This window comes from Choloepus didactylus, chromosome 1 (genome assembly GCF_015220235.1).
Source record: "Choloepus didactylus isolate mChoDid1 chromosome 1, mChoDid1.pri, whole genome shotgun sequence".
NCBI classification, from domain to species: Eukaryota; Metazoa; Chordata; class Mammalia; order Pilosa; family Megalonychidae; genus Choloepus; species Choloepus didactylus.
The window spans coordinates 195,122,066-195,144,499 of NC_051307.1; the positions used below are offsets into that span (position 1 = coordinate 195,122,066).

Genomic DNA, 22,434 nt, shown 5'->3' on the forward strand with positions numbered 1-22,434 from the left:
GAAAGCTTGCGTGGCCTTTAGGGGTCGTATTTGATCTTGTTTATTTGTTCACTGGTTTGAAGTCCACTCTGAGCAGCGCATGCACGTGGCCTCTGCCCTCAGGGCTCTTAGCCGGTGGGGGTGGGGGTGGTGGAGGGTGGGAGGGTGGGGTAGGGCAGCTGTGGAAGATGGAAGGTGCTGGAAGACACAGGGAGGGAGATAGCAGGCCAGGCAGATACAGGTTGAGTTCCACAGGATTCTGATCAGCACTATGCTGGTTTAACATTTAACAACTAGCTCTAGGGGTTGGGGTGGGGGACAGGGGGCTGTGTGGAGTGGGGAGGGGAGGGAGGCAAAATCTGATTTGTAGCATTTGCTGTGGTGTAAATACTCTCTACCAGGGCCAATTTCAGGTTAGCAACTTAATGTCAGTGAATGCAGAGTTGGAAAGAGGCTCTCACAAGCCAGTAGAAGCTGTCTCCAGCATGTCACTGGCCCCGAATCTTCTCTGGCACTCATTGCTGGAGCCAGAAGTCCCACGTCAGAGTCTAACTCTTCAAATCCAAGTTTGGCTCACATGGAGAGAGGGGTTTTGGAGAGAGATCACCAGTTTCACCTTGTATTGCTATGGCCATTCCATCCTGGGTCCATCATTTACTGATCTGAGGCTGGGGTCAACTGGGCTTCACCTTTCCAAGCCTTGGTTCTCTCATCTGGAAAATGGGGATTGTAATAGTACTGCTTCATCAGATTATGGTGAGGATTAAATGAGAAAATTACATGTAAGTCCTCAGTTCATAGGAGTTCAACTAACGTGGCTGCCTCTTGTTTAGATGGTTGTAGCAATATCCTCCCTCTCGTTGCCTCCACTGCAGCTTCTCTGAGAGGCCTGGGGAGGTGAGCCCTGGATCCTCAGGAGGAGACATTACTGCTCCAGCAGAGGTTCTCATGAATTTGAGGCTGGGGCCAGCCCAGCCCAGTGGCCTCAGGAAGTTGCCAAAAAGATGATGTGATGCCCTAGAGACAGGCCGTGGTTTGCCTCTGTGTCCCTCGGGTTCATTGTAGGGCAAGCCAGGTGACCTTGCCCTTGCTGTCTCTCTTCCATGAAGCCTTCCTCCCCAACCCCTGTATAGTTCTCTGGAGTCCCCCAAAGTCCCATTACACAGCTTCCCCAGGTCTGCCTTATTACCTGCTAATTCACACTAGGGTATGAATGACTCACATCCCCAATTCATTTCTTGCAAGGTGTGGCTAGATCAGTTAAATGAAGTGAAGCAATAAGGAAAAGTGAAAACAAAAAAGGAAAAAGCAGAATGGGGATAGGCAGAGGGACTGTTAGAGGTGGGGTGAACATAGACCTGAACTGCAGTCAGGAACAGCATGGCTACTGACTATTCACTGTGTGCCTTCCTCAAGTTGCTTCCCTTCTTTGGGTCTCACCTATAATTTGAAGGAGGTGGGCACGATGCTCTCTCCCTCCCTCACTCTGAGAGGCTGAGGACATGAAGGGTCAATGGAAGGTATATTAGTGTCCTATTGCTGCTGTTGAATTTATGACAAATTTAGTGGCTTAAAACAACTTAATTCATTATGCTACAGTGCTAGAGGTCAGAAGCCTAAAATGGATCAGCAAGGCTGTATTCTTTCTGGGAGCTCTAAAGGAGAATCTGTACCGAGATTCTCTTCCAGCCTCTGGAGGCTGCTTGCATTCCTTCAATTGTGGCCACATCACTTTGACTCAACTGTCATCATCATGTCTCCTCTGACTCCACTCTCCTGCCTCCCTCTTATAAGGACCCTTGTGATGACGTTGGACACACCCAAAAAATCCAGGAAAATTTCTCCATCTAAAAATCTTTCACTTAATCACACTCACAAAAGTCCCTTTTGCCACATATGGTAACAGTCACAGGTTTGGGAGATTAGGAGGAGATCTCTTTAGGGGTCCATTATTCTACTACCACAGGGAGACTGCATTCCCCAAGGAGGTACAATAAAGCCTTGGCACACCAAGGATGGAACTTCCAACATCCAGACCAGCCAAGCAGGGCCATATCCAGCGCTCTTGAGCCCAAGTCACAGCTGCCTTCTGTGTCCCTCTAAGGTGACTCTTTTTAGTAACTGCTGGGTAGGGCAGAACAGAGGCCGAGGCTGAGATGGGACCAGGAACAAGGTGCCATGCCTGGAATCCAAAGACCTGGGTTTCAAATGCTGCTCAGCCAGTGACTCCTTGCATGACCTTGGAAAAGTTGCTTTGCTCCTGGGTTAAATGGGGCTGACTGCTCCTTCCTGGTTTGCCTTCCAGGAGTACCACAGTGGGGGTGAAAGTGCCCAGTTGATTGTATTGTGTGTATGAGGGGAGCTGGTTGCTGTCGTTGTTGACATTATTGATGAAAGTAAGGGGAGGCACTGGTGACCTCAGAAGCTGGAAGGACCTGGAAAAATTCCCAGAGTGAAAGATCAGGGAGCTGGAGGACCTGAGAGGGAAGGGGACAGAGTGTTCTGGGTGGAGAGAACCCTTCAAAGGTGGCCTGGCCTTGCCTGGTGCATGCTGACCCTGACTCTGGCTTTGATCAAAGCAGTTATCAGACTCGGTTGTTTGCTAAAGTGAAGGTTTGGATGAGGTTAGGCTCAAGGTCAGTGCTCACAGCCCAGAAGGGCAGGTGTCCAAATATCGGCAGCCCCTGATTAATCGGCCCTAAAGTGGGTACAAGAGCAGAAGAGCAGCCCTCCCCAGCACCCAGCAGCTCACAGACTCCCATTACCAGCAACATGCTGGGTGTGTCCTTGCTGCTGCCCAGGAAGGAGAGGGTCTTGGGGACAGGAGACCCCCAGATGCACAGGCGGGGAATTAAGGACCAAGAGAGGAAAGCGTGGTGCCCAGCTCCTGAGGCCAGGAGAGGAAGAGCTGGGCCCTAGACCAGGCCGCCCAGGCTGAGCTCCCAGGGTGGGGACAAGGCATGTGTATGATTTTCCCCAACATCTGGCCCAGATGCCATTTGACAGGAGCCCAAGGAGGGGGTAGAGGCTCACAGAGTGGGGGGACTTCAGGGCTCTTCCGGGACAGGCTCCACCTCTAAAGTACTAGATATTTCCATCAGTGTCATGGATACTAGAGGGGCAGCTGAGAGCCTGAGTCAATGTCTCCTTCAAAATTCTACCTGGAAAAACAAAACAAAACAAAACACAAATTGCTACCAGGAAGGACTGGGGGAAATATTTGCAATATATATGAAAGAAGTCAAAATTCTTACTATATAAGGACCACTTAAAAATGAGAACCTCACCTCATTAAAATTATATATAATTCACAGAAAAAATACAAATGGCATTGAACATATTAAAAAATTCAACTTCACTTGAATCAAAGAATAAAAAATAAAGTGCAGAGGTACAGTATGGAGTTGATTGCATTTCTATTTTCCACCTGTTATCATCCAGGAACCACAGATCTCTTTCTGGTGCTGTGTCTGATTATCTGCCTGAACCACTTATTTCATTTCTCCTTCCTCTCACCCCACAACCAATTCCCCCTCCCCCCATGAACATTCTAAGGTGTCAAACAGGAATGGGATAGAGCATACATAGACCTTGATTCATGACAGACTCATCCCTGGTTCATGTGAGGTTCTCTTAGAAATTCATTCTATTTGATAACTACCTGGGAAGCCACTTTGCTGGAGGAAGCTAGGCCATGGACAGTGATCTGCCCCTATCTCTGTGACCTCCGGCTTCTTCACAGGCAGCTGCCATCTTGAATTCTGTTCTTGTCACTCTCCTGCTTTCCCTTTCATCTGTTTGTTCTCCTTCCAAGTATATTTTTTGGTCTCATTTGTTTTAACTTTATTTACAAAGTTGCACATTGCATATATTCTTTTTTTTCATAAAATTAAATATATATTTTTGGGTAAATGTACAGAGTTTTGCAACCCTCACCACAATCTAATTTTTTTTTTTGCTTAACCTTTATACAGTTTTATTGAGAGATATTCACGTACCCTACAATCATCCACAGTGTATAATCAACTATTCACAGTACCATCGTATAATTGTGCATTTATCACCAGAATCAGCTTTTGAACCTTTTTCTTACCCTCCAAAAAAAGAAAAGTGAAAAAGAAAACCCAAGACATTCCATTCCCCCCATACCACCCTATTTTTCCATTAGTTTTTGTCCCCATTTTTCTACTCATCTGTCCATAAACTGGACAAAGGGGGTGTGAGGCACAGGGTTTTCACAATCACACAGTCACACCATATAAGCTACATAGTTATGCTATTGCCTTCAAGAATCAAGGCTACTGGGTTGCAGTTCCACATTTCCAAGTATTTCCTTCTAGCTATTCCAATACACTAAAAACTAAAAAGGGACATCTATATAGCACATAAGAATGCCCTCCAGAGTGACCTCTTGAGTCCACTTGAGATCTCTCAGCCACTAAAACTTTATTTTGTTTCATTTCTCTTCCCCCTTTTGATCAGGAATGCATTCTCAATCCCATGATGCCACGTCCAGGCTCATCCCGGGGAGTCATGTCCCATGTTGCCAGGGAGATTTACACCCCTGGGAGTCATGTCCCATGTAGGGGGAGGGCAGTGAGTTCACCTGCCTCATGGGCTTAGATGGGCTTAAAGAGTCCACATCTGAGCAACGAAGAGGTTCTCTGGGGGAGACTCTTAGGCACAATGTAAGTAGGCTCAGTCTCTCCTTCACATTGCACATATTCTTATGGGACTTGGAGATAAATGGACAATTCAAGAGGCATTAAGAAAGTAGAGACTGACTGGGTGGAAGTGAAGGGAGTGAAGGAGGAATCTGGTATGTGTCCCATGTTTCAGTCTTAGTTGAATGAGGAGTCTGTGGTACCATTTGCTCAGACAGGCAAGGAGAGAAGAGGGTGGTGGGAGGATGTGGGCCCAGTTCTGGGCAAAGCAATAATATAAGCTAACACTTACTGAGTGCACACTCTTCGTAGAGCTTGAAGTGCTGCACATTTATCACACTTAAACCTCATGAGAACCCCACAGGAAGACATTATTATTATTCTCGTGGTTTTTTTTTTTTTTTGCATTTTTTTACAATAGAATATTTTTAAAATATTTCAATGTTATTGAGATATGTTCACAAAGCATACAATCATCCACAGTGTACAATCAGTTGTTCACAGTACCATTATATAGCTGTGCATTCATCACCAAAATTAATTTTTGAACATTTTCATTATCACACACAAAGAAGAATAAGAATAAAAGTCAAAGTAAAAAAGAACACCCAAAACACCCCATAACCATCCTCCCATCCCTCCCTATTATTCATTTACTCTTTATCCTCATTTTTCTACTCATCTGTCCATACACTGGATAAAGAGAGTGGAAGCCACAAGGTTTTCACAATCACATGGTCATACCATGTAAGCTACATTGCTATACAATCGTCTTCAAGAATAAAGCCTACTGGGTTGTAATTCAATAGTTTTAGGTATTTCCTTCTAGCTATTCCAATACACTAAAAACTAAAAAGGACCTCCAGAATGACCTCTTGACTCTATTTGAGATCTCTCAGCCAATGAAACTTTATTTTGTTTCACTTTTATTCCCTTTCGGTCCAAGAAGGCTTTCTCAATCCCACAATGCTAGGGCCAAGCTCATCCCCATGAGTCATATCCCATGTTGCCAGGGAGATTTACACCCTTGGGAGTCATGTCGCATGTAAGGGGAGGGCAGTGAATTTACCTGCAGAGATGGCTTAGAGAGAGAGGCCACATTTGAACAACAAAAGAGGTTCTCTGAAGGTGACTCTTAGGTACAATTTTAAGTAGGCTTAGCCTCTCCTTTGCAGTAACAAATTTCATATGGGCAAGTCCCAAAATTGAGGGCTTGGCCTTCTAAATTGGTAGCCCCCAATGCTCATGAGAATATCATTAATTCCCCAGATGGGGAAATTTAATATTTCCACATTTTCCCCCAGTCCCTCAAGGGAGATTTGCAAATACATTTTTATACTATGCCCAAATTACTCTGGGATGTATCGGGGCTTCACGCTAACCTGAACAAACCAACCAGATTTCACTCCCTGTTTAACATTCTATGTTATTATGTTGTTTGAATAATTTGACCATACATATTAAATTATATAGTGTAATCCAAAAAATATAGATTTTCCCTAATAAACATCTCTTCCTTTGGTCTTACACCGAAGTTGAAGTTTTAAAATACCATCAACATCCTTCTTTACTCTTTAGTCTGATTTACCTTAGTCCTAGTTATGCATTCACCACCCCATCCATATGAGGACATTTCCATTTCTTCCACAAAGAAAGAAGAAGAGGAGAAAAAAGAAAAAGAAAGAAAAAAATGACAACCGAAAAGCAACAAAAGAAAAAATAAAATTAAAATAAAGTACAATAAAAAAGTCACACAACAACCGTAATGCTAAGAATCCCATACCTCTCCCTTATGTCCCGCTCTTATAGACATTTAGCTTTGGTATAATGTCTTTGTTATAATTAATGGAAGCATATTACTGTTACCATTAACTCTAGTTTGCATGGATTATATTTTTCTGCAATACCACCCCATTTTTAACACCTTGCAAAGTTGACATTCATTTGTTCTCCCTCATGTAAAAACATTCTTATATTTGTACATTCAGTCATAATCATTGACCATTCCAGGTTTCACTAAGTTACACTGTCCCAGTCTTTATCCTTTATCTTTCCTTCTGGTGTCCTACATGACCCTAACCTTCCTCTTTCAACCACACTCACAGTCATCTTTGTTCAGTGTACTTACAATATTGTGCTACCATCACCTAATATTGTGCTATCCATTTCTGAATCTGTACAATCAATCCTGTTGAACATTCTGTACTCCTTCAGCATCAAATGCCTGATCTTTACCCTCTTTCTGTCTCCTGGTATCTTCATTTCTACACTCTTCTCCAAACCTCTGTCTCCTGTATTTTCCTGTCTGTAGCACTCACTTTAGTATTTCTTGTAAAGGAGGGCTCCTGTTCATGAACTCTCTCAGTATCTGTCGATCTGTAAATATTTTAAATTCTTCCTCATTTTTGAAGGATAGTTTTGCCAGATATTCTTGGTTGGCAGTTTTTCTCTTTCAGTATCTGGAATATATCATACCACTGCCTTCTTACCTCCATGGTTTCTATTGAGAAATCTGCACTTAGACTTGTTGAGCTTCCCCTGTATATGATGGATTGCATTTCTATTGCTGCTTTCAGAATTCTCTCTTTGTCTTTGACGTTTGTCAATCTGATTAATAAGTGCCTTGGAGTAGGTCTGTTTGGATCAATTCTGTTTGGAGTTTGCTGCACTTCTTGGACCTGTAATTCTATGTCTTTCATAAGATTTGGGAAATTTTCATTGATTATTTCTTGTATTATTCTTTCTGCCCCCTTTCTCTTCTCCTTCTGGGATACCTATAACGTGTATTCATGTGCTTCATGTTGTCATTCAGTTCCCTGAGCTCTTGCTTATATTTTTCCATTCTTTTCCTTATCTCTTCTTTTGTGTGTAGGATTCCAGATGTTCTGTCCTCTAGTTCAGTAATCCTTTCTTCTGCCTCTTAAGCCTGCTGTTGTATGTCTTCATTGTGTTTTTCATCTCTTCTGTTGTGCCTTTAATTCCCTTAAGTTCTGCCATTTGTTTTCTCAAGCTTTCAAATTCTTCCTTATGGTCACCCAGTGTCTTCTTTATATCCTTCATCTCTTTTGTCACATTTTCTTTCAACTCATTGATTTGATTTAGAAGATTTGTGTGAACATCTTTAACTTGTTGTTTCTACTCTTGAATATCAGTTGAGATGTTAGTTTGTTTGTTTGGCTGGGCCATGTCTTCAGGTTTCCTGGTGTAGCTCATGATTTTTTACTGTCTAGGCATCTGATTTTCTTGGTTAGTTTATTCTGGAGGTTGTTTTCTCTCTTTTGATTTGGGTTTTCTTTGTTTTTTGTTTTTTTGTTTTTTTGTTTTTTGTTTTTTGTTTTTGTTTTTGTTTTGATCTCTCTATTTCTTTGTTTCTCTTGCTGGCCAGTTGTCAGATTGGCTCTGTTCCCAGTCTTCCCCCCAAATCAGGCAGCCACTATGGCCTGCCACAGGGATGGGAGGTAGGCACTGGGACCCTGGCAAGTTCACTGTGTGCGGTAATATAGATCTACTGGCTTCCAGTGGTGCTCTGTTTTTCACCAGTCAGCAGTCTGTTTTATAGCCTTGTTTTGACAGTTGCGTTGTCCATATTTCTCAGCTAAAATGGGGCTGGGTTTCTGTGCAGAGCATGTAGAGCAGCTCCTGTGGTCCTAATGAAGGGTCTGATGCATCTTTTTAAAAGGGCTTCTATTCCCTTGCACTTTCTGGACTGTCCAGCAGATGGCACTGTTTGGAATGGAATCATCCCTAGAGGCTGCTTTGCCTCTGAGCACAGGCTCCAACTAAATACAGGTGAGCTGAAACTGCAGGATTCCTATGCCTTCACTATGCCAGAAAAAATCTGAACTGATGTGGGGCTCCATCTGTAGCAGAGTACTCCCTTGGCTGACCCAACTCTAGCTGTCCCTAAGGCAAAGAAATGGCCACTGGCTGCTGCTTCCCTCAAAGGTGGGGGAAAGGTTTTCAGACACAGGGCTGGAAATACAGTCGCTGTCCACATTTTCTCAGTTTCTTTGTCCCTCACAGACCTGGGCCTTGAATTGTCCTCCCCTGTCCCCTGGATCTTCAAACAGTGGGGGTATGTCTCACTGCTGTGAGAGATTTTAAAATCAGTGTTCCTGGTGGGAGGGTTCCCATCTGCTGATTCTGTGCCTTTCCCACACTGAGCCCAAGTGAGGGGGAGGGGAGAGGACTGGCTGGTCTGGGGTGGAAGATTCCTACCTGATATTTCTTCTCTTTCTTCAATTCGGCATCCGCACAGTCCTTCTCCAGTCTATATCCTCCTCCAGAGTTTCAAACAATTCAGAATTGTCCTCTTTTTCATTGAATCTCTGGAGAGGAATTTTCAATAGCTGTTTATGTCACCATGTTGATGACATCACCCCTATTATTCTCATTTTAAAGATGAGGAAACTAAGGCATGGAAAGATTAGGTTCTGAGTGCATTAACATGGTGGATCACACTCTCCTGCTACAAACAGAAATACTGTGTAAAATATTTTTTAAAATGTTAATACATAGCTGGACTTGAAAGCAAGGGAAATCTCCAGTTAATAGAAGTTAAAAGAACTTACAGCCAGAATGGACACTTGGGCATTCATAGATAAAACAACCCCTTCTGAAGATAAGCTCTTTATTTTAAAAAGTAATTATAAGCTACACAAGGAAGAAAACATTGCAGATCTTTTTAAATGATGAGGGAGAAAATAAAGAAGAAGACCCCTGATTAAATAACTGAATACTATGAAAACCCCTAAGGGTTAAGTCTCTTGCCAAGATGATATAAATACTAAGTGGCCGAGTCAGGCTCCCAAAGTTCATGCTCTTAATTGCAGTTACCGCTAATAGATTTGAAGAGCCTGTAGGACACCACAGGGAAGTAGTAAAAGTGGCTTGCAGGGAGATAGAGAATACCTGCTTTCACCATGTAATTTCTCTCACACCACCCTCAGATCTGAAGAACTCCAGGACTGAGCAAGTCCTCCCTGACATGGCTACCACTGCCTCCCCCCTGCTGCTTCCCACCGAGGACACCAGTTCAGAGAACAGCAGCTCCTTCTATTACTTTGACTACCTGGATGAAGTGGCCTTTATGCTCTGCAGGAAGGATGAGGTGCTGTCCTTTGGCCAAGTCTTCCTGCCCATCTTCTACAGCCTGATCTTTGTGTTCGGCCTGGCTGGGAACCTGCTTCTTCTTGTGGTCTTGCTCCGATACGTGCCTCACAGGCAGATGGCTGAGGTCTACCTGCTGAACTTGGCCATCTCCAACCTCCTGTTTGTGGTGACGCTGCCCTTCTGGGGCATCTCCGTGGCCTGGCATTGGGTCTTTGGGAATTTCTTGTGCAAGATGGTGAGCACTCTCTATACCATTAATTTCTACAGTGGCATCTTCTTCATTAGCTGCATGAGCCTGGACAAGTACCTGGAGATCGTCCATGCTCAGCCCTACCATAGGCTGAGGACACGGGCCAAGAGCCTGCTCCTTGCTTTCATGGTGTGGGCCGTGGCCCTGGCCATCTCCATTCCTGATATGGTCTTTGTGCAGACACATGAAAACCCCAAGGGTGTGTGGAACTGCTATGCAGATTTTGGTGGGCATGGGACTGTCTGGAAGCTCTTTCTCCGCTTCCAGCAGATCCTCCTGGGATTTCTGCTTCCACTCCTTGCCATGATCTTCTTCTACTCCCGCATTGGCTGTGTCCTGGTCAGGCTGAGGCCCCCAGGCCAGAGCCGGGCTCTAAGGATGGCCGCAGCCCTGGTGGTGGCTTTCTTCGTGCTGTGGTTTCCGTACAACCTCACCTTGTTTCTGCACTCGCTCCTGGACCTGCAAGTCTTCGGGGACTGCAAGGTCAGCCAGCACCTGGACTATGCCCTGCAGGTGACGGAGAGCATCGCCTTCCTTCACTGCTGCTTCACCCCCATCCTCTATGCCTTTTCCAGCCGCCGCTTCCGCTGGTACCTGAAGGCCTTCCTGGCCACTGTGCTCAGACGGCAGCTGGCACCTGGCACTGCCCAGGCTTCCCTGCCCAGCTCTTCTGAGAGCAGCAGGCTCACTGCCCAAGAAGAAATGACCAACATGAATGAGCTTGGGAAAAGGCAGGCAGAGGGCTCCCCCAACAAGGGGGATGTGGGAAAAAATTAAGGTAGAGTGGCCCTCCCACAGGCTAGCAAGAGCCAACAGGACTGAGCTCTGTGAACGAGCTCCTTTAGGCATCCACCTCCATCACTCCAGCAAAACTGCTCTTGCCAAGGTCCCCAGTGACCATGTTGCTAAATCTAATGGTCCATTTTTGGTTCTCAACCATCAGCAGCATTTGATGGAATGCTCACTGTCACCTTTTTCCTCCACCTTCTTCACTTGCTTACAGAACAACACACTCTTTTGCCTGAATTGCTGCAATCATTCCCCAGGTGACCTCCATGCTTCCAGTGTTGCTCTTCTGGTGTCTAATCTTCAAACAGCAGCCACTGTGAACCTTTAAAACACTTAAATCAGACCACGCCACTCCTCAGCCATCACTGCCACCTTCCTAGGAGGAGAACCCAGGTCCTTAAGAGTGACCCCCACAAAGGCTATTGATCTGCCCTCTTCCGCCTTTCCTTTCTGGTCTCAGCCCCATCATGCTCCCTCCAGCTCCCTTTGCTCCAGGCACTCTAACCTCTATGCTGCTTCTCAAATCTTCCAGGCCACACCCCCAGGGTCTTTATTCTAGCTCTTTCCTCCTACGGGAATGCTCTTTCCCCAGGCGTCTGCTTGGCTCGCAGTCCTCAGGTCTTGACTCAATCTCACCTTCTCAATTAGGCACCCCCTGTCCTCCCTATTTAGTAAACAACCTGCCTGACCTTGGTGCTCCTGATCTCCCCTCCTCTGCTCTATTGTTAATTTTTTTTCAATAGCACTTATCTCTGTCAGTTATGGAATGTATTGTGTCCCCCCAAAAGGCAAGTTCAAGCCCTAACCCCCAGTCCTCTGGATGTGACCTAATTTGGAAATGGGGTCTTTGCAGATGTTTTACGTTAAAGATACAGCCAAACTGGATTAGGGTGGGCTTGACGCCAATATAACCATTTGTTCTTAGAAGAAGGGGAGAGGGGTACAGACAGATGATGGGAGGACGTCATGTGATGAATGAGGCAGAGATAGAAGCCTAAGGGCTGCTGGCAAACCACCAGACCTAGAAGAGGTCCCTACAGATTTCAGACTTCTAGCCTCCAGAACTATGAGACAATAAATTTGCTTTTTTAAGCCATTCAGTTCGTGGTACTTTGTTACAGCAGCCCTAGGAAACAACATTTTCTAACATTCAATAGGATTCGCTTTTTAGTAAAGTTTATCGCTTGCCCCACTACCCCTGCAAACTCCCCAGGACAGGGATCTTGGTTTGGCTCACTGATGGATGCAAGCACCTGGCACAGGGCCTGGCATGTAATAGCAAGTTTTCAGTAAGTGGTTGTGAAATCTATGGGTGCAGGAGGAGCACCTTCCCTTCACCCACCAGGCTCCCCACTTCCCTGTAGCTAGTTCTGCTGGCGGAAATCTGGTTTAAAAGACCATCGTGGTAGTCTTAATGGTAGCTCCAGGGTCTGGCAATCAGGAGGGGCAGGGAGGCGATGGAGATGCTCTGCCCAAAGGACTGCCTGGGATATGGGCAGGCTGCAAGAGGTAGGCAGAGTGAACCCTGTGTTCCCCACGGGCTGGGAAGATATGTCCTCTATCTCTCCTTTGCCTCCAAAGCCTTTATGGAGCCCTGGAGCCTGCAAAATCAAGTACAAATCTATGGCTGACTTCAAGGCCAGGGATTTGGCAAATAGAATTTAATGCACTTTCTGAGCCTTACACTCCTCCACTCCCCTTTTCACTTCCAGGATGCCCTTGTTTTTCCTGCATACTCCCACGTCTAGCTTTTGCTCATGCCATCTCCCTCATGGAATAGGGATCGTTTTCCAGCCAAGCATCCAGTCACCCTTGTCTTGTAACTCATGGTAGTTTGAAGCTGTATGTCCCCCAGAAAAGATCCCTTTTAATACATTCCTGTGGGTGTAGAACTATTGTGGGTGGGACCTTTTGATTAGGTTGTTTCAATTGAGATGTGACCCAACTCATTCAAAGTGGGTCTTAATCCTCTTACTGGAGTCCTTTTTAAGAGGATAAAAGACAGAAAAAAAGGCCCCAGAGAAGTTTAGAGAAAAGCCCCAGAGAAATTAAGAGAGACAGAAGCTAAGGGAGAGAAACATGCATCCCACCGAAGCCAGAAGCTGGAAGCAATGAAACCTGGGAGAGAAGAACCATCACCCTGTGCTTTGCATCTGACAGAGGAGCCCAGGCTCACCAGTAGCGGTCTTTGGGGAGAAGGTATTGTTCTGTTGATGTGTTAATTTGGACATTTTCCACAGCCTCAGAACTGCAAACTTGTAAGCTAACAAATCCGCATGGTTAAAAGCCAGTCCATTTCTGGTCTATTGCATTTTGTCAGCTTTAGCAAACCAAAACCTAACTTAACCCCTTTTATTCTGGGAAACCACTCCTTAGTCACTCTACTCTGTGCTTTGGGTGAGGGTGGGGCAGAGCATGGGACTTGGGCCAATTATGGCCTCTCATTCCCCTGGCCACAGTAATTTGTTCAGGGATGGGCACTTGTATGACCCAGTCAGAACTAATGAAATGCAATGTGAACATGCTAGAACAGAGGCATGAAACTGAAGCCAAGAGGATGTGAGGTCTGGAGCTGCTCCCTCACAAACCTGGACCTCAGATGGTGGAGAGGTTGTGCAAGTAAGTGAGAAGGTCCTGGAGGCAGTGTTTGAACCCTAAAATCAAGGCATAGTTGAAGCTCATTCCAATTAGGGATTTGTCAGTTATGTGAACCAATAAAGTCCTTTCCACTTTGGGGTCGTGTTTTTTGTTACTTGCAACCTAAGGATTCCTGATTAATATCCCCTGCCTAGGGATTTTTCTTTCTGTGTCTAGGGTGGGCATCCTCACATCACCTCTGCCCTCTGACACATCCTCTGAAAAACCTTTCCCTAAGGAGCCCACAGCGATGCCCTCTTTCCAGACTATCTAAAGAGATCACTGCTTTCCCCCACCTCACAGAACCACTTGCACAACCTGTCCATGCCTTGCAGTATCTGTCCTGCAAAGCCCAGCCCAGAGCCTGGCTCACAGTGCAGAGGGTAGGAGAACAGATGGCTGGGTGAATGTAAGCTCCATGAGGACAGGGGCATGTGTAAAATCTGCACTACTGGTATTTAAACTGCTTGGCATGTAGTAGGTACTCAATAAGTATTTTTCTGAGTGTATGGCTGAGTGTATGGAGAATTGAGCAGGCAGTCAATTCCTCTCCTCCCCTGAGCTTCAGGTGGTCCAAAATCACTGTACGTGTGTCATGAGCAGGACTGTCCTTGGATGTTGTCTCCTCACTCTGTGCCTTCTACTCCAGCCCTCTCCCCACCCCACCCCCCATATCTTTCAGCTCTGGCACCTTCAGTTCTCTCTCCTCATGCCTCCAGATTCCTCACACCCAGGAAGGACTATTGAGTTCCCTCGGACCTCTAGGAAATGAAGTTCTGGATCCAAAGGTGGCAGTTTGTTTAAGGTCATGGGGAGCGGGTTTCTATTTTAGAGCTTCTGAAATCTTGCCCCACAAAGGACCTCAGTCCTGACCACATGCCAGGTTGGCTGGTGAGACACATCTTGAGCTGAACCAACACGGTGTAGGGACCGAGAGTTTCTGCCTTTGGGCCCTTGACTCACAGAATAGGGTGGGGCAATCTGTCAGGCAAGGGCACCTGGCAGGGCTTGTCTGCATTGGCAGATTGTGTGTGTGGGTGTGTGCGTACATGTGCGTCTGTAAGTCTGCAGGCATGTGTCCATGTTGCTGTGTGGATTGCGCATATTACATATATCTGTGTAAGCAGATCTGATATGAATATGTCACTGTGTCCAGGTGGGTCTGGGTATGTGCCTGCAGGTTTTCTATTTGTTCCTATATGTGAGCTCTCTGCAAACAGATAGGGGTATGATAAGAAGCACCCTGAAGCCTCTGCCCAAAGGGGAGTGGTAGGGCTGGCCTCAGGTGGCCCACTGGTCCCTCTCACTGTCCTAGGTGCTGTATACTACAGCTGACCACAGGGAGGACTTTGACCCAGTGCTGTTTGCAAGAAAGCAAGCTGGTCACTAGTCAAGGTATGAGTTGGGGGTGGGCTTTTCCCACCAGGCCAGGATGAAGCCCTCTTTACCCAATCCTACTTCCCAGCCTGGACTTTGTTCTCTCCTGCTGCTCTCTCTCTCTTTTTATTAGAGAAGTTGGGGGTTACAGAAGAATCATGTATTGAATACAGTGTTCCCATTTACCACCCTACTATTAATACCTTGCATTGGTGTATTTGTTACAATTGATGAAAGCACATTTTAATAATTGTACCATTAACCATATATAGTCCATAGTTGAACTTAGGATTCACTGTATAGTGCAATTCCATGGATTTTTAAAAAAACTTTTTATTCTAGTAACACATATACCTGCTGCTCTCTTAGTTTCCCCAAAGATCTGACAAAGCCTGGCTCCCTCTCTACACTACTCAACCCTTCTCCAGGGATCTCAAGAAAGCCCCTAGAATTCCCTTGGCTTTTGGGCTCTGAAGCAAGGTGGACTCTGCCCCAGGCTGACTCAGGGAGAAGTGCAGGAATGGCTTTGCCTGGGAGCAGGGCTGCTGCCTGCCCTTGACCCCATGAAATGTGATGTGAGCAGTTACTGCCTATGAGAAAAATACCACTTTTCTTTCCCAATCGCCTGAAATTCCACCACTGGAGAGTCATCCCTGATCTTGCTCTGTTACAAGCTGTCCTCAGAGAGAACACATATAGTGGGCTTTTCTGGGAGGCTTGATGAGGAAAATGGTGAAAGGGAGAACAAATTTGTAGCTGAAATGAGGAATAGGGATAGGTCTTCTGGGTCAGGGCAAGTAGCGACAAGATGCATCCGTGCAGGTCTCAGTCTTTCTGTGCTTCGAGGCCACTGCCAGGGAAGGGAGGGTGGGTCTTGTAGAGGTGGCCTCCAGCAGTTCCCATACCGTGGGGGATGTGGAACCATAGGAGCCTTTGATGAAAGGACTTGAGGCCACAGATCCCTCCCTTGTCAGCAAGTAGGCATTGGCCTCTACTTGCACACTCTGAACGCTGGGGAGATCACTGCTTCCTGGGTGGCTTATTGTGATGGTACATTCCTGACCCTGACTGGGGGATGATGCACCTGTATTCTCCCGTCTGACCCACTGAGGCTTCCCTCGGCCGCAGGCATACCCTCTGGGGCTCTCAAACTCAGGCCACTGGGTCCAGGCTGTTCCTTGGAGATCTGCTCTGGTCACTCCCAGCTGAAACCTCTTGGTCCTGACTCAGTGGACTCAGGCCCTCAGCCCTGCTCCAGCCTAGTCAAGACTATTCCCCTGGGGCATGTTTTCTTACGTGCAAGGAATAGGAGGGGATGCAGTACCGGACAGGGCCAAGGAGGTGTGTGGGGATCCCATGTCCTCTTGCCCCCTCTCCTAAGCCTGGTCTGGGCACAGGGCCTGGCCATGTGCAAGGTCATTGGTGAGCTCCCCAGGGATGCTTCCCAGCCTCCATCTCCTCCTTCCATGCCCCCCACCCCAAACCTTTTCCTTGTGCCCCTGGGCCCTTGTAGAATAGGATGGGATGTCCTAGCTTCTCCCAGCCAGTCAGAGATCTAGGAGGCTTCAGGAAAACCTTGTCATTTTAGGGCAGCTAGACCCAGAGAAAGGCAAGCACTAGCTCAGGGTCACATAGCTAGTGGGGACAGACTCCTGCCCCCAGCTCAGGCCCCCACTTATTCTAATAGCCCACAATCCTGGCAAAACTCAGGGCAGAACAGGCATCCCCAGGGGAAGGGAAAGGGGCAGTTAGAGATGTGAGGTGCAGGTAGAAGAGAGAAGCCCCACTGGGTGGTCCTTGCCTGGGGGTGAGAACTTCCCTACTGCCTGGGCCTCCCTTCTCCAGAATGCTCCACCAACCACCACAATCTTGCCCTCCTGTCCTAGCTCCTGCCAGGGCCCTGCCATCAGCAGGCTGTGACTCTGACAGCAGCAGCATCTTCCCCTCTCTCAGCCCTGGCAAGCACACCTAGCCGTGGGAATTACCTCCATTTCAAAGGCTAGAAAGCTAAGGCTAGAGGAAGGGGAAGGAAATGATTTGGGGGCATGAAGAAAGTTAGCCAAGACTGAGAGTCAGGTTTCTATACTTTAATCTCCATTTAGGGGCTTGGGCATCAGAGATGAATGAAGAAGACACCAAACCCTAGTGGGCTTCAGTCTGGGGCTGGGAGCAGGGAGAGGAAAGCAGGACACAGAAAGCAGCAACACATAACAGATTGCTGTGAAACAGTGCCATTTCTGGCAGGGTGCGATCTAAGAAGGCTTCCAGGAGTAGCTGGCGCTGGGGCGGGCAGGAGAAGCAACACCCCTCCTTTAGGAATGGCTCCATTGGAAAAAGTTGGCAAAGTTGCATTCACTTTGAGCAATTAGGGGGCAGACTGTGGCAAATCTTAAAGGTCAGGTGTTTGAGGGGCGATGGGGAACCAGAAGAGGAAAAGAGTGATAATCAGAGGTGCTTTGGGGAAAAGGCCTCTGGCAATAGTGTGAACCATGGGACGGAGGTGGGCAGAAGCTGGTGTGGAGAGAAATGTGGAGGTGTGAGTTTGGACGGCAGAGGAAGTGGGGAGGGGGGACACATTTTGGAGGCATCGCTGAGGGCAGAGCTGACAGGACTGATTGTAAATGGGTGAGAGAGGGAGGAGAGGAGGGTGCCTCTTAGGTATCTGCCTTGGGGGAGAGGGTGGATGGGAGTATCCAGAACAGAGAGAGGCAGGAAAATCAGGGGAAGTGGATGGTTCAGGGCAGAGCCCTGAACTCCACGGTGGTTGTAGAAACCAAGGGTGGGGTTGAGGCCACCCCAGGACAGGGTTCAGACAGGAGATAAGGGCGCTGAGGAAGGAAGGACCTTGACTAACTCCACCTCAAAGGCAGCGTTTCCCAGACCTGCTCCACCTCTGCAGCCACTGGCCGCATGTGACTAGTGGGGCCTTGGGACGTGGCCAGTCTGAACCAAGAAGTGCCGCAAGGGTAAAGTACATATCAGATTTTGAAGACAGTACTAGAAAAAGAATGAAAGTATTCCATTGATATTTTTTATATTGATTACATGTTGGAGTGATAATACTTTTGATATATTGGGTTAAATGAAATAGATGGTAAAAATGAATTTCCCGTTTTACTTTTTTAACTGTTTCTACTAGGAAATTTATAATTATACATTTATAACTTATAATTATAAAGAAATTTATAATTTCTTTTGGACACACTACTCTGGAACATGAATTCCATAGGATGTGGAAATATGTGTGGGTGTGGGGGGAAGAGGGGTGGGGAGGGCAGAGAATGAAATCTGCAACACTGTTGCATGGAACAGTTCTGTACTATAGGACTTCTTAAGGCAGCCGTCATCTCTCATGCTGATTTGCCCACGGATATTCCCCCCTTCCACTGGATTTCCTACGAAAGGAGTATTCTGCTGAACCCATTGTGAAAGAGGGTATTTCAAAGAGAGCATGATAAGCCTGTGAGCTGATTAGGAAGCCAGAGAGTGAGGAGGACAACCAGGACAGAAGGAGGGGTGCCCCAGGACCAGAGGGAGGGGTGGCCAGTGGGAACCAGGGCTGCAGAGGGGCGAGAGGCCAGGGATGTGGCAGGCTCGGCCGAGCTCACTCAGGAGGCCGCAGGCGGTAGCGGAAGCGCACGTCATGGCTGGGCTGGGTGGTGCCAAAGCCCCAGCGCCGGGGGTCGATGGGTGGCACAGGTGTGTCAGGGTCCACCAGCTCCATGTCAAACTGTGTGACCATGAGCAGGACAAAGAGCTTCATCTCACTGAGGGCAAAGTACCTCCCGGGGCAGATGGAGACGCCCGAGCCCCAAGGCATGGTGTAGTGGTGGATCTTCTTGCCTCCTTTGTAGAAGTCCACTTTGCGGCTGCCGTCGGGGTTGAGGAAGCGATCATACTTGAAGGCAGTGGGCTCGGGGTGGATTTCGGGGTCCATGTGCACCGAGAGGTAGGGGAAGAGGGCCAGCTTGTCTCCGTGGCGGAGCAGGTACTCCTGCCCACTGGCCATCTTTAGGACTTGGTCACCGTGGACCACCCTAAGGAGGGTGGGTGAAGCCCCCAGGCGCAGTGTCTCCTCCATCACGCTGTCTAGCACCGGGGTGTGTTGCAGGACACTTAACTCACAGCTGAAGGACTGTCCGACCTGCAGTCTACCCTCACCCAGGATCTTGGTGGCCTCCTCCTTCACAGCCCACATGGCTTCTGGGTGCTTCAAGAGGAACAAGAGGGCCCAGAAAGAGGCAGGCCCTGTGTTCCCCTGGGAAGCCCAGAGCATCATGAAGTTGAACTTGTCCTGCATGGCCGGGACCACTCCCTGCTCCCTTAGGCGCTGAAGCATGTAGCAGACCCAGCTGCTTATGCCATCCTTCTCCAGGTTGTGCTCCACAGAAAGCATCTTGCGGAGGAAACGCTGGAGCCAACCTATTTCTATCCACTCCCGGGGCCACAGCAGATTGTAAACAAACCTGGGGAACAGGAGGTCATACTTGCGGAACTCCACGAATACCTTCTCTGCTTGTATCAGGTCCTGCTCCTTGTCCTTCGTGTAGCCGAACAAGCTCAGGTAACCGGCCTTGAACAAGGTGTTGTAGCAGAAGTGAAAGAGACCATCCTCATGCCAGCTACTGGCATCCAGGCTCTGGCTGTTGGGACCCAGCATTATTAAGGACAGGCTGTCCAGCATGGCCTTGTTGAGATCCTTCAAGCCATCCCCCATCAGGTACTTGGTGCTGGCTGAGTGTATCATCCGGTAGTCACCCTGCCCTGAATCGTATCCAAATACCTTTAGCACAAGTTCTTTCGCATACTGCTCGAAGTCTAGTTTTTTCTGCACATCCTTGAGGATGGGTCCAAAGGAGAGGGGGTCCATGAGAAAGGTAAAGTATTGGCCACCCAGCTGCACTGTGAACACATCCCCATGTTTGGCCCACATGCGCTTCAGGAATTCAAACATATTCTTCCGGAAAGCCAGGGCATGGCCCAGCCAGGGTATGGGGCCATTGTCCAGAGGAGGTTCCTGGGGTCTGCGTTGCCGGAGCAGCCCAGGAAGGAACAGATACCCCACAATGGCCACCAGCAGGGCTCCCAGCACCGGGCCCCACAGCACCATGACTGTGCTGTTCCCGGTTGAGATCTGGACACACAGATTGTTCTCTGAGTGCCAGAAGAGCTCTGGGAGGCCTTGACAAATCAGAGAAGGAAAGGTATGTCCATTTGGACCTTGCCCTGTGGCTGCAGGTGGCAGTAAATAACCAGTGACACAGTACCTGGCAGCAAAATGTTCCCCTGGATTTAGCACTTACCAGAGCTTGGTGATGTGGAAGGAGGAATAAGGGCCAAGAGGAAGCCCAGAAGAAAGCCTCTTGCTTTGCTCATAGCCTCCTCACCAGCTTCAGGCTTATTCTGAACATTTCAGACTCAGCTCCAGCACCTTCTCCATGAAGTGTTCCTTGACTCTTCCCCCATGACTTACTGACCATTATACCTTTATTTACATGCCCTTTCATTTATTCATTTTATTTGCTAGCTCATTCAGCAGAACTCCTTCCTCATCCTTAAAAGACTCAACTCAAGCCTCAGGCAAGTTACTTAACCACACTGTGCCTCTGCTCCCTCATCTGTGAAATAGTCCCTCATAGGGGACTAGGTGCTGTTGTGAGATGAAAAGACATAATCCCTGCAAACCACTTAGAACAGTGTCTGGCTTGGTAAATGTCAGCTCATATCCCAAAGCCTTTTCCCATACCTCTCGCCACCTCCCATGGACCCGCTGGCACCCTTGTGCCTACCTCCTCCTCCTTTCCCAAGCTTGTCTTCACCTCTGGTCTGAAAGCCACTTACTGAGGAGCCTTATTGGAGTCATGTTTGCTCTGAACTCTGTGTACTCAGAGCACATAGTCAACATTAAGTAATAATGAATGCATATCCTCCCACAGGGGCTTTCAACATCCTACCCAAAGGAGAAGCACCGATGCTGGGGCTTTAGGCCCTGAGAAGACTGAGCTGGTGGAGGGAAACCAATTTGATCTCTGGATAGAGTGTGAATGTATCCAGCTGAGGAGGCCCACAGAGCTTGGTGGACCAAGGATCCTTCAAGTAGAGGCTCAGATCTCAGAATCTATGCTTCCCACCCAGAGTTTTTCCCCACCTCCTCAACTGGCTCCCATTTCCCATCTGGCTTGCCTAAACACTTGTCTAACAAGAAGAACTGTTTGGGGCAGAATCCTGGAATTATGAAACATCAGTGACATTGAGATCTCCAACCAATTGCTTTATTTTACCGTGAGGAACTGAGGCTCTGAGTGCAGTGGAGACTTCTCTGACAGGTGCTCTGGATTGGACGCTGAGGTGAGCTGGGAGTCTTCTGTGAGGTGTAAGGCCAGGTTCCTGACAGCAGGTCCAAGTAGAGAGCTGTGCCATTGACTCCAAGGCTTCAGTCAATCAGTCTAGGCCATTGTTGCAATTGGTGAGTGTATTCATTTCCTAGGGCGTCCCTAACAAAGTACCACAAACTGCCTGGCTTAAAACAACAGAAATTTATTGTCTTCACAGTTTTGGAGGCTAGAAGTCCAAAATCAAGGTGTTGGCAGGGTCGTGCTCCCTCTGAAATGTCTAGAGATTTCATGCCTCTTTTCTGGTTTCTGGTGGTCCCAGGAGTCCCTGGATTTGTGGCAGTGTAATTCCAGTCTCTGCCTCCATCTTCAACGGCCACCTTCTTTGACTCGTCTGTCTGTTCTCTTCTTCTTATAAGGACACCAATCATAGTGGATTAGGGCCTGCCAGTATAGCTACATCTTAAGTTTAAGTCCATTTGCAACAACATTATTTCTAAATAAGGTCACATTCTGAGGAATGGGGGTTAGGACTTCAACATATCATTTTGGGGGGGGGGGGCAATTCTACTCATAATAGTGAGTTTCAGACTCAATTCAACCAGCTTTGATAAACCACAAGTTACTCTTTAACATCCCATAACCTGCAAACAGGGACTTTGCCTCTTCAGCCAATCATAATATTTCAACTTACCCTCCTGAGTGAGCTCCCTCTACCTTGTGCAGCGCCCCCTGGGAAGGAGCTTGAAACATCCACACTCTGTCTCCAGGAGGTGCTCTTTGATTGCCCAGAGTAACCACAACAAGTTCTTAGCACCATCTCCTCTCCTCAGCCTTAGAATCCACAATCCAGTCTGAAATTGTGGGTCATCTCCAATGAGCTGAACTTTGTCCCTCAGGTTTTAATGGACTGCAGTGCCATTTTCCATTCATTCTCACCTTCATTCATTCATTCAAACCCACTCATTCCTTCCTTCCCTCTCTCCTCAGAGAAGCCCCACCCCATCTAGCCATTCAACAGATATTTATACACCAGAAAGTTTACTAGGACCGAGAATACAGCCGTGATTGAGATACACATGGTCCCTGCCATCTGGAGTTTAAGATCAGAGGGAGAAAGATGTTAAACATTGCTGGAAAATTATATAATTACAATTGTGTTAAGAGCTGAAAAGAAGAGCAGAACTCTTAAGGAGCAGGGGATTCAGGAAGGCCACACTAATTAGATGGTAATTAAGTGGAGGCCTGAAGGACTGGCAAGGCCATGTCCAAAGTGGTATTGGCTTGGTGGTTG

At 47.4% G+C, this 22,434-nt stretch overlaps 2 protein-coding genes and 1 long non-coding RNA gene across 6 annotated transcripts in view; 1 reads left to right on the top strand and 2 right to left on the bottom strand.

Annotated features, from left to right (window-relative positions):
• The window catches only part of ACKR2 (atypical chemokine receptor 2), a 54,912-nt gene extending 42,174 nt beyond the window's left edge, over positions 1-12,738 (top strand). For 3 of the 4 annotated variants that reach the window (XM_037848305.1, XM_037848292.1, XM_037848298.1), the window contains one exon: positions 9,593-12,738. In XM_037848305.1, the coding sequence (XP_037704233.1) occupies positions 9,631-10,782 (1,152 nt within the window). In that variant the 5' untranslated portion in view covers positions 9,593-9,630 and the 3' untranslated portion in view covers positions 10,783-12,738. Of the gene's footprint in view, positions 1-8,388; positions 8,433-9,592 lie in introns of those variants that run through there. The other variant, XM_037848314.1, reaches the window with a different exon arrangement.
• Positions 278-22,434, bottom strand: LOC119543478. The gene is made up of 3 exons (XR_005218591.1): positions 20,598-22,434; positions 3,013-3,140; positions 278-2,414 (listed from the first exon to the last, which is right to left on the bottom strand). It is a non-coding gene; the product is annotated as an uncharacterized LOC119543478 (long non-coding RNA).
• LOC119543448 (5-beta-cholestane-3-alpha,7-alpha-diol 12-alpha-hydroxylase) lies at positions 16,875-19,986 on the bottom strand. The gene has a single exon (XM_037848280.1). It carries the CDS (start codon positions 19,916-19,918, stop codon positions 18,413-18,415), a length of 1,506 nt encoding a protein of 501 aa, XP_037704208.1. The 5' UTR covers positions 19,919-19,986; the 3' UTR covers positions 16,875-18,412.